Source organism: the organism of the source record quoted next, unplaced genomic scaffold (assembly GCF_019419815.1).
Source record: "Pyrus x bretschneideri cultivar Hongxiangsu unplaced genomic scaffold, Pyrus_bretschneideri_v1 Contig43, whole genome shotgun sequence".
In the NCBI taxonomy this organism is placed as follows: domain Eukaryota; kingdom Viridiplantae; phylum Streptophyta; class Magnoliopsida; order Rosales; family Rosaceae; genus Pyrus; species Pyrus x bretschneideri.
In genome coordinates, this window is record NW_025999757.1 from 4,371,656 (window position 1) to 4,383,636 (window position 11,981).

The 11,981-nt window shown below is 37.3% G+C and overlaps 1 protein-coding gene across 2 annotated transcripts; it reads right to left on the reverse strand.

Annotated features, from left to right (window-relative positions):
• Positions 1-12: 12 nt before the first annotated feature.
• On the reverse strand, positions 13-11,046 carry LOC103935812 (disease resistance protein RPV1-like). Of its 2 annotated transcripts, XM_048566904.1 has the most exons (6): positions 10,392-11,045; positions 2,503-3,598; positions 2,123-2,422; positions 1,151-1,993; positions 443-1,034; positions 13-329 (listed from the first exon to the last, which is right to left on the reverse strand). In XM_048566904.1, the coding sequence occupies exons 1-6, from the start codon at positions 10,997-10,999 to the stop codon at positions 160-162; spliced, it is 3,609 nt and encodes a 1,202-aa protein (XP_048422861.1). In that variant the 5' UTR covers positions 11,000-11,045; the 3' UTR covers positions 13-159. The 2 variants fall into 2 exon arrangements, with proteins under 2 accessions (XP_048422861.1, XP_048422862.1); XM_048566905.1 differs by lacking the exon at positions 13-329 and having other exon boundaries at positions 723-909; positions 10,392-11,046.
• Positions 11,047-11,981: the final 935 nt, after the last annotated feature.

Below are 11,981 nucleotides of genomic sequence, written 5' to 3' on the forward strand. Positions count from 1 at the left end.
AACTTCGGTATCTAGTTGCAAGGGGCTTTTATATCTCAAGCGGTTAAGAGTGCTTGGCTCTAAGCCTGAAGTTTTGAAGGTAGAAAACATCTTGAAAGTAAGGAATGCAAAGATATATCTATATCAAGTCAAATTATAAACTCATGGAGGGCTTGTAGACTATCGACGCTTCTGTTTTTGGGAGATGGAGGACTGAACCACTACAGCAAGCGTGAAAAAGAAGCCAGCAGCTGTGAGGAGCACCTTCCAGCGTCCGAGACTGCAGTTTTTGCTAGCAGCCCTCGTCTTTGCATTTGTGTAATCAGGTTCATCCTCTTGCCCTTCTTTGTCTGAAAAACATACAAATAACATAAAACTTATTGGAAACATTTTTGAAATGAATACGGACACACTTGGAAGTGTTTGGATGGAGTATAATTCAATACAACACAACACAACATACTTGTATCTTCTTCATCAGAGTCCATGGCGAGGATAGCAATGGCGTCAGTATCTTCCCTTGTCCTATTGCCAAGGAAGTATATTCCCGGTCTGCTCTTCCACGTATCCAAATTTCCACCGATAACAAGTGGATAATTGGGATCTGATTTGGTGTTGTGTTGGGTACTCATCTTGTCTTGGTGCTCTTGCACAAGCTCGACACCAAACTCCTTGAGCTGAAACTGACTAGGACTCATGTGTACTGCAACAAGCACTTCATCTCCACATTGTAATATTGTTTCATTATCCATCTTCCAATGGCTCAACCATATCATATGTTCTCCCTCTCCTGGAATTCCATAGAACTCTGGGCCATAGATCCACTTCAGACCCTTACTCTTGTTACTCACTTTAGTCATTATTGGATTAAAAGAATTATTATAATTCTGCTCCTTTGCATAGGTAGCAAAGATGTTCAAGCCTCGAATTCTGTGATTAGCAAGTAGTAAAGGGACAATAAAAGATATCGAAGACTTGGTACTTTTATAGCTAAACTGGCCTGGAACCTCATTCCCAACAAAAAACGTGCTGAATATACCATTTTCATACAGTCCCTATGTAATTGCCACAATCATCACAACATTACTCAGTTATTTATTTCCCATGATATATTAATGACTTATATAAGAGAGAGAGAGAGAGAGAGAGAGAGAGAGAGAGAGAGACGCACCTGGACGGGACTCCATTTACCCTCTTTTGAACCACCGCATCCGAACAGTGCGTTCATTCTAATGGCTGGCAAGGATCCCAAGTTGCACACGCCCAAAAGTTCGATCATTTCCACATATAACTTGTAATCGTACTGCCACTCAACTAGATTCCAATTGTCACCCACGCTGAACATTGTAGACTGTTGCTCAGGGGAATGAAAAGTCATTTTTTTTAATGATACGCATCCGGCTATACTTATCCTTTGGTGTACTTTCGGCAACCCCACAAGCGATTTGAGCCTCTTACAATCCCGGAAAGATAGATGATCGAGCCTTCTCAAACCTTTGACGAAACCTGGCAAACTGCAAATTGGATTCTCACCTAACTTTAGTGTTCGCAACGAGGATAGACTACTTAAATCCCTACAAAAGGCATCATCAGAAAGATTGCACCCCACCATACATAACTTTACTAAGGAGCATGGAAAAGAACTCAAGATACTTGAACTTCTTTCTGGCCATAATTCTCTTATTGGAATTCCATCCATTTTAAGAACTTTCAGAGACTCCATCTTCTTCTTCATCTCCACTGGAAACTCATCAAGATTTGAGCAGCCAGATAAAATGAGTGTTTCAAGTGATTTAAGAAAACACATGTTCTTCGGAAGCATCCTAAGATTCTTGCAATCCTTCATATTCAAGTACACGAGTCTCTCTAGGTTTCCAATGGATTCATGAACATCAATCAGGCTGGTGCAATCCACAAGAATCAATTCCTCTAGATTGGGGCAAGGTGAGAAGTCCATGGTTTCACTAAGGCCATGAGAATGGCTGACATCAAGGGTCTTCAACGATGGAAGAAACTGGAAAGAAATAAAAATAAGCAAACAAACAAAAATAACTAGGAGTTGATTCCAACATATAAAATTAATTAAAGAATTAAAACCTAAAGAAAGAAGGAAAACAAAATTGAAAAGCGTTGAGTAACATACGTTTGCTCTTTTGCAGAGTTGTCTCAAGTTGCTATATTGCATTTCAAGAACTACCAATTTCTCCAAAGAAAAATCAACAGGAATTGAATCCAAAGGAAATTCAAGCCAGCACAGCCATCTTAACCTTGTCGGAAGTTCTGCATAGCATCCGTCCAGTTGTACATGTCTAAGACAGAGCAATTTCAGTTTGTGCATCCTTGCAAATGAATTGGTTTCCAAGACATTCTCGTTTGATTTCATGGGACTGTTTGTAAGCAGTTCACGTATGTCTAGCATAAGACCTTCAATTGCTTGCGTACCCTATACAAGAAATCGGAAAAACAATTGGTTAATTAGCACAAGAGAAAAAGAAACACACACATACAATGAACATTTCTTACATTCTTTTCTCTCAATACTTCGAAAGAATCCTTAGAGTGCCACAATCTACTACGATTCCCAGGTTCATATGATTCTCGGCGAACAATTTCTCGTCCCATGTCACGAATAACATCATGCATATACAACTTGTCCATAACAATTGTCACCAAACACCTATCTCTGAGATTTTGAATGCCACAGATTGTCTTGAAATCACATCCATCTAGTATTCTGACAATGTAATCTTCATCCTTTCCAATAAAGAAACAAGCAATATGGAGGAATAATTTCTGGTCATGGTCATCTTGTAAAGAGTCGTAGCTTATTCTTAATTTATTCATGATTTCACCATTTGGAATAACTTCTAGCTTCTCCAATGTACTTTTCCAAACACGCTTAGGTTCCCCGAAAAGAGAAGAACCCAAAACTTTGAGAGCTAATGGAAGTCTTCCGCTGTGTTGTGCGACTTCTTCAGAATATTTCTCATAACCTTCAAGGGGATGATCCTGGCCAAAAGCATGCCAACTTAAGAGCTCCAATGATTCATCGGAACCCAAGGGTCCAACTTCATGCACCGTAATACCTTCATGTGCCTTTATCAACCTTTCACGCCTAGTTGTTATGATTATTTTACTTCCAGGATAAAACTGATCTTTCATCCTCAGTACTGCATCTAATTGGTCCATATGGTCCACATCATCAAGAACAAGAAGAACTCTTCTAAAGCTTATGGCTCTTCCAATCTTAATTATTCCCTCACTAACATTGTGTATTTTCTCCTTTTTCCCATTTAAAATATCATAAAGAATTTGCTTTTGTATTTGAACTAAGCCGTTGGGATGACTTGCAATTTCTCTGATACTTTCAACGTAGCTGCTTCCTTCAAAACTTACAAAGTTTGAATTGTAAACACATTTTGCAATGGTTGTCTTCCCTATTCCAGGCAGCCCATAAACAAGAAGTATACCAACATCATGCGATGGATCTTGTAACCATAAATTGATGGGTTCGACTCGAGAATGGATGCCAATCAGTTTTGATTCAACGCTCAAGTGTGAGCGACGTAGCTTATCACTAATCACTCTAACAATATCTTTGATAAACTTTGACTCGTACCTAAGAATTTGCAAATAAAATGAATGATGAATCAAACATGTCGTGCACTCGATATCAATCAATTATACGAAGTTTGATATTCATGGAATTCAAAGGAGAAATTTATACTAAGGTTCGATCAATAATTCTTAACAGCTATTCCATGCAGCTACATGGTACAGTGATGGGTGCATATTTTCGTATATTTTTATCATATACTTCCTTTGCATTTTGTATATATGAATGGGTTAAATGCACTAAATTCTATTTTTTTATTTTTAGGCATTCAATATGGGAGTTACGTGAAAAAGAAGTGGAAAATGAGCTTTTCTGGTGTCTAAAGCAATTCCAGTGGAGCAAAAGGCTAATTAATTACACCAAGACATATGCATTACAACAAGAATATGAAACCAAGCAGTTTTGGAATCAAATAGACATGGGAGTGCTATTCAATAGATTTAAGAAGAGACATACTTATTTGTTTTTATTATTTCCGTTATTTTCTTTTTATTTAATAAGGACTTAAAGTCCATTAGTGATAGGATTTTAGTAGGGTTTTAATTGTTATATTTCTTTCTTGGACTTTCTTTTGCCGTGGGTTTTATAAGGGGGAGAAAGCCACCCAGAAAAAAAAAAACACAATTCATATTCCAAAGGGGGGCAGCGACAAGGAAGGGAAAAGGGAAGAGTTTTCTAGTTTGTTTTTTTTCGTAGCCCGATCATGAATGCTTAATTGCCTTGTGGCATTGTTGTTATTGAGTTTTTCTTCCTTATTGAGTATCTTTTGATAATCGTAATGCGCTTAATTTTTATTTAGATGCTTGATCACCATCTAGGTTTAAATTAGGTTGATTTGATGCAAGTTAGAGTAGATGTCATACTTAACTTGGGTTTAGCTTCTTGCAATTGATACCATAAACACCTATTTGTAGATGCCATACAATTAGGGTTTGTGTGATTTTCCAACGATTTCTATAGAGCTTAATAGGTTCTTACTTGTTTAAATCCATCTAGATGCTATAGAGGGTTAACATGTAATGATACTTTTGATGTAACCAGATGTCATGGCCGTCGAATAATTTAGGGAAAATCGATCATCAATATTGGGGAACTACTTGAGCATAACATATTAAGGGAATTAAGTAGGATTGGTTACGGTGAATTCAGATGCCCTAGGTTTTATTTTCTTATATTTTAATCTTATTAATTTATGCATTTTATTTTTAAAGTCGTATTTTATTTCAGTTTAATTTCAAAGTTTCATATCTTTTCCATTAAAGCTTCTCCGCTATGATTTGTTTCAATTTAATGAGTAAGACTTTGAGAATCAATTCGATCTCTGTGGGATGATATCCATGCTTATATGCTATACAATCATTTGATTCGTATACTTGCGAGCACTAAAATTCGAAACTTAATGGGTTTAATTTTGGTTATACGCAACAAGTTTCTGGCACCGTTGCCAGGGATCGAATTTGATTCCATTACTTACTTAATTGGATTGTTACATTTTTTTAGTTGGTTTTGGCTTTAGTTTTTTTTTCAATAAAAAATTATTCTCCTAAGTCTCTTGTTTAGCTTACCCATTATTTTCTATTTTTGCAGAAAAATGGAGCCACTTTACCTTGATGCCAATACAAAATTCAAGTTTGGGGGTGGATTCCATGTACATCTTCGCTTGCGTGTCTCCTTTAAACCCGGGAAGTTTCTTTGTCCAAGAGCTTTATTGATTAATTTTTCTGTACCTTTGTTGTGTGACATCCCGTCCCGAAATTATCGAAAACGTATATGTGAAAAGACGCTTTTGCCCTTAGTTCGTTTCTTTTACGTTTAGTGGTTGTTTGGTGTGGTGTTGGCATGTGTTGGGCCACACACACACACACACACACTCTCACTCTCACTGTCTCTCTGTCCCTTTCCCTGTCTGTCTCTCCCCCGAGTCCCCTCTCCTCTCTTTTTCCATCGAAAACGTACGGACACACATAAACACACTCAAACACTTGCAGATCGAGGGAACCAAGACCACCTTCGTGCTCGTGAGGCTGAGAGGAGTCCAGTGATACCATTTTCAGGTAAGGGTATCGCCGTTTTCACGTCGATTCGACGAGGTCCGTTTTAGTTCCTATTCATGCAAAAATAATCTAGCACGTTTTTGGGATTTTGAAGCTCATAGGTGACTTGGTGAGGTCCCAAGGAGCCTCGGAGTGCTTCGTTCGAAGAGTTTTGACGTCGGAATCGCCTGGTTCGAAGTTGGCCGATTTTGGATTGTGTGGACAGGTATGATCTCGTGATTTTTAGGCCTTAAAAGCGTTATATCGTAGTTCTACTAGTTCTAGGCTTCAATTTGGTGCAAGAATCGTGGAAAATGGTTGAGAAACGAGAGAGAAAACGAAGTTGGAAGATTTTCCCAGTTTCCGGCGCCGGCGACGTCACCGGAGGTTCGCCGGGGAAGGAGACGGAATATTCCGTCAAATCTGACGGAATATTCCTGACGCCGTTGACGGAATCCGTTAGAACTAACGGAATATTCCTCACGGCGTCAGTTGACGCCGTCAGCGTGCCAGGCACGTGCCTGCGCGTGGCCGACGCGTGCGGCGGTGGAAAATTTTTCTAAAAATATGGGTGTGATCCTGAGGTTGTGCAGAGCACGTTGGTATATTCAATTGTCCATTTTGAGCAATGTATGAGAAGTTATTACGAAAGGAAGGTTATGTGCTTTAAAATTAACGTTTTTATAGTATTTTTGCATAGAGGTGAGACATATCCCGAGGACGAGCGTGGTCACTCGAGGCAGGGGGGGTACGACCCTTCCACATACCAATGAGTGGGCTTTTGGTTTTCCGTATTTACCTATATACTTATAATTCCCAGAAATTTATATAAATGTTTATTAGTTTATGCCATTCCGTTATTATTATTGGTTATTATGCATGGTCAGTTGCCTATATGGTTATTTATGTACATTCATTTATATGTTTATATATATATGTTGGTGCTGTGGAGGCACAGGTAAGTGCCAGGTAAGCTTTATTTAACAATTGCATCTAATAGTGGTTAGAGGTGCTTAGAGAGCTCATAACCTGTAGGGCACAGTCCTTCACGTGTTGTTCACCTCCCGCACCACACGCTCAGCTTGGATCCAAGTTAGGTGCACAGTCTTGTCGTACAGACCACTTTAGGTGGTTCCGACTCGTAGGTGACCCGCGACTATTCGCACAGCCTTCACGTGATCGTAGCACTAGAGCGTTTATATGTATTACACCCAGGCCTGTCGTACAGACCACGTTAGGTGGTTCCAACTCGTGGGCAGGTTTAGTTATTGATATTGAGATTTGAGCTCTTGATTCAGCCGTACAGGTCACTTTAGGTGACTCCGGCTGCCAGCTATATGTTATTGATATGGTTTACACCTGAGCACTTGCATATCGTTATGATATCCTGGCATGGCATATTCTTGATGCATGGTTGACATATATATTTATACGAGCATATGTTTATTTTCTGGGAAGTATACAGGTTTTACGGCGAGGGGTTAGAACTTATTTTTGATAAATGGTTTTTGAAAAGCTTTGTTTTTGCCCACTCACGCTTTTGTTTTGCGCCCCTCCAGGTTCTAGTTGCCTAGCAGGTTCGGTGGTTTCCCCAGAGGGCTTCCAGGCATTTCTGACAGACACTCACCTATGTAGGGTCACCTTCGGGTGCACTGTTGTCGCATCATTTTAATTTGGACTGCTGTAGACTTATTGCTCCGAACTTAGCGTCTCACTTATGCTAGCACTTATTATTTATAACTTATGTATGCTAGTTTTTATTTATTCGTACTTTCATATTACTACTTTATTAGCTTCCGCACGGTGCACATGGCTACGTCACTTCCACGTGACGGCCAGCACGCCCTGATCTCGGTCGGGGTGTGTCATGTTGTCTATTTTCTTTACTCTTCTCTTCATTTTTTTTTTAGTCTTCTTCATTTTAGTTGTAGAAAAATAAAATAAATAAAAACATAAAAAATATAAATTTCTGAAAAATCCAAAAATATTTTATTTTTCTTTGGGTCCTGATGTTATTGGTTACTTCCCAATTCAATTATGAGATTCAGTCTTAATTTTTTTTCACAACTTTCAAGAAATTTAAGCTTGACATTAGTTCTTTACATTAACTTTGTTTTAACCATTTTTTTTTTTTTGAGCATGACTTGGAAAATATATATGCAAGCCATGTAACTGTGAAATTAGAGCATGATTTAAGTTTCATATGTAAATCGAGTGAACTTATGTAATCCTTGTGAGCTTTTGAGCCTAAAATAGATTGAACTACTATGCATCAATCTCAATTATTCTTGTGTGTATGATCTCATTTTACATGTATTTCTAGAACTTGCTTTATACCTCTTGTTGCATTCATCAATTCACATAACAAACTTGGAAGTGATTTAGGCATTTGTTTCTTTCATTTGAGCCTTTCTAGCCAACCCTTATAGTTATTTTTCCTAGTTAGCCCCGTTGAGCCTTTATGTGAGCCTTTTCTTGTTCTTTAACCTAAATTTTCCCTACCTAGTCCCATAAAAAAAAAAAAAAAAAAAATTCATATCCATTTAAAGAGCTTGTAGAATAATTCATTTAGAGGAGAGAGTTCAAAATGTTGGGGGCTAAATATTGCTATGGACAAGGAAAAGAAAAAAGAAAAAAAAGTTGCTGATTGCTGTAAAAGAAAAAAACAGAAAAAAAAAAAAGAAAAGAAAATCGGCTGCTTATTATTAAAAAAGACAAAAAGAGAAGAGAGAAGGAGAGAGGGGGGGGGGAGGGTGGGGGGTGGGGAATGTTTCAAAAAGATCAATCAATGGAAATAAGGTTCATGTTATGTGCTTAGGTTTTGATAAGCTTCATGAGTTTAAGCATTTATCTCTCAAATTCAATTGTAAAGCTCTACAAGCTATTTACACCGTATGTTTTTTTTTTCCATAACTTTCTTTCATTAGCCTACCATCCTTAACCCCATTAATACAACCGTAATAAAGTCCTTTTGATCCAAGAAGTTACTTGATATTGATGTCGAGTTAGGTAGACAAGCAAGCATATGGCGGCATGTTTGTGAGATCATTTGAGTGTAACATATTAATCCACAAATATGAGTGAATGAGTGTATGCCTTGTGAGAAGCTCACGAGTTTGGGTATGATGATTTTAAAAAGCTTGGAATTGCATTGATATGGCTATTACACACATTACACTCCAAGTAAAATTTGGTTAGCTCTTGGATAATGTCTTGAACTACTGTTGCTTATTTCTTGAAAGTTATCTTATGGTTGGTGTTTTCTCTAAGATTAAAATTTGGGAAGTTAGCTATTAATTTGTTTTCGTTGAGTCTTTGTGTTCTCTTTTGTTTTGCTTGAGGACAAGCAAAATCTAAGTTTGGGGGAATTTGTATATATGAATGGGCTAAATGCACTAAAATCTATTGTTTTATTTTTAGGCATTCAATATGGGAGTTACGTGAAAAAGAAGTGGAAAATGAGCTTTTCAGGTGTCTAAAGCAATTCCAGTGGAGCAAGAGGCTAATTAATTACACCAAGACATATGCATTAAAACAAGAAGATGAAACCAAGCAGTTTTGGAATCAAATAGACATGGGAGTGCTATTCAATAGATTTAAGAAGAGACATAATTATTTGTTTTTATTATTTTCGTTATTTTCTTTTTATTTAATAAGGACTTAAAGTCCGTTAGTGATAGGATTTTAGTAGGGTTTTAATTGTTATATTTCTTTCTTGGACTTTCTTTTGCCGTGGGTTTTATAAGGGGGAGAAAGCCATCCAGAAAAAAAACACAATTCATATTCCAAAGGGGGGCAGCGGCAAGGAAGGGAAAAAGGAAGAGTTTTCTAGTTTGTTTTTTTCTTTGCTAGGGCTACGATGTAGCCCGATCATGAATGCTTAATTATCTTGATGCATTGTTGTTATTGAGTTTTTCTTTCTTATTGAGTATCTTTTGATAATCGTAATGCGCTTAATTTTTATTTAGAAGCTTGATCACCATCTAGGTTTAAATTAAGTTGATTTGATGCAAGTTAGAGTAGATGTCATACTTAACTTGGGTTTAGCTTCTTGCAATTGATACCATAAATACCTATTTGTAGATGCCATACAATTAAGGTTTGTGTGATTTTCCGACGATTTCTATAGAGCTTAATAGGTTTTTACTTGTTTAAATCCATCTAGATGCCATAGATGGTTAACATGTAAGGATACTTTTGATGTAACCAGATGTCATGGCCGTCGAATAATTTAGGGAAAATCAATTATCAATATTGGGGAACTACTTGAGCATAACATATTAAGGGAATTAAGTAGGATTGGTTACGGTGAATTCGGATGCCCTAGGTTTTATTTTCTTATATTTTAATCTTATTAATTTATGCATTTTATTTTTAAAGTTGTATTTTATTTCATTTTAATTTCAAAGTTTCATATCTTTTCCATTAAAACTTCTCCACTATGATTTGTTTCAATTTAATTAGTAAGACTTTGAGAATCAATTCAATCTCTATGGGATGATATTCATGCTTATATGCTATACAATCATTTGATTCGTATACTTGCGAGCACTAAAATTCAAGACTTAATGAGTTTAATTTTGGTTATCTAATTTACGCAACATATAGATCATGACAACTTCATTGACCTTAAATGGGATTATTACTGGAGCAAGTTGCCAGAAGTCATATGAACATTTGTGTTGGGTAAATCAATATTTTGTGATTTTATTGGAGAGGTCAACAACAACAAAGAGAAGACAAAAGAAGAAAATGAAAGTTACCCGTCAGCTTGATTTTGTAAGACTATGCCTGCTAGGTCTGCAATCTCTGCAAGTGCTTTCCTCCATCCTTCCACCTTTTCCGGTGATTGATTTTTCTGGCTTCTAGCAAATGCTTTTCCAATACTTCCTGTTTGCTTGCTCACGTGGGACGGATCGACATCGTAGAACACTGGTAAAACTACGTAGTCCGAGGTGGTCTTCTTGCGTTCAAGGATCAACAAAAGTTCATCAAGACACCACCTGGATGACGCGTAATCTTTCGAAAACACAACAACAGAAGTTTGTGACAGCTGGATCGCTTTCTGCAGTCCTGGCTTTATATCTTCTCCTCTCTCGAGTTCATCGTCGTCTCGGAACGTGAGAAATCCTGCGTTGTTCAAGGTTGTGTAGAGGTGGTCCGTAAAAGTCTTGCGAGTTTCTTCGCCTCTGAAGCTCAAGAACACGTCGTAGCGATAACGCCGAAAGGTGTTGGAATTAGAGGAGCTTCCTGGAGATGTTCTCACAAGAGCCATTGAAGTGGATCGATGTTCAAACAAAAAAACTGGTGTTTGCTGGGTGCAATGCAAATGTCTGTGAGCAGGGGAAATATGTAATTGGGTCATTCCCATGTACTTCCAGGAAAATTTACAAACAACTATAACATGGGTGGTCCCATCCGTTGACCCAAAAAGCGTTTCTTTAAGACAGTTGCGGAGATGAAAAGAAAAAGAAAATATTACTTCTTCTTTTATGTGTGATTTTATAAATTACAATTATATTGATCGTTGCTCACCTTTTTGTGATAAAGTGCACTTTTAATATGTACAAAAATCTTTTGTGATAAAATACAACATACTTTGATCGTTGCTCAATACACATTTCTTATTCTTGAATTGGTGGAACCATTTCTACCAATCAACCCACCAACTAGTGTTTCCAATATCGCCATCTTGAAGGTTTATATATTCAACTGCAAGATTGATTGTCCTAAAGATAATGTGATTAAAACGTGATAGAACCGCATAATAATGTGGCACTTGTACTGTTCAGTTAGTTTCATGAGGAAAGTTAGAAAAAACTTGAATCTTGGTACATGTATAGTTAAACTTAAGGTGGTTGATCGAATTATTGTGCAGTTATAAGCTTGCTATATAGTAAAGAGATTTGGCAAATTGTGTCTATATCCTCGGGTAGAAATACTGGTTTATCATTATACGAAATATAATTTACAATGTAAGAAACAAGAGTAGTTGGGAGCATTTTGCTCTTTTCCGTTAGTAGACATAATGATGAAGGCAATTTTCTTTTTTTATTTTTTTTATTTTTATGCATTTCCCTCTTTTCCTTCCCCTCTTCCCTTCTTTTCTGCTTTTCTTCCTTCCCTTCTCCTTTTCTCTTTTCTTCAAAATTTCCAGTCATTCCTCCTTCCTTTTCTACGTTTCCCTCCTCCTTTTCTCCTTTTCTCTCTTCTTTTCCCCTTTTCTCCTTTTCTCTCTTCTTTTCCCCTTTTCTCCCTCCTTTTTCTTCCCTCTACCCTCCAGAGTTTCCTTCTCATTTTCCCCTCTCCTTTCACATCATTATATTTTGGTTGAGATGTGGCCTTCCCTCTAC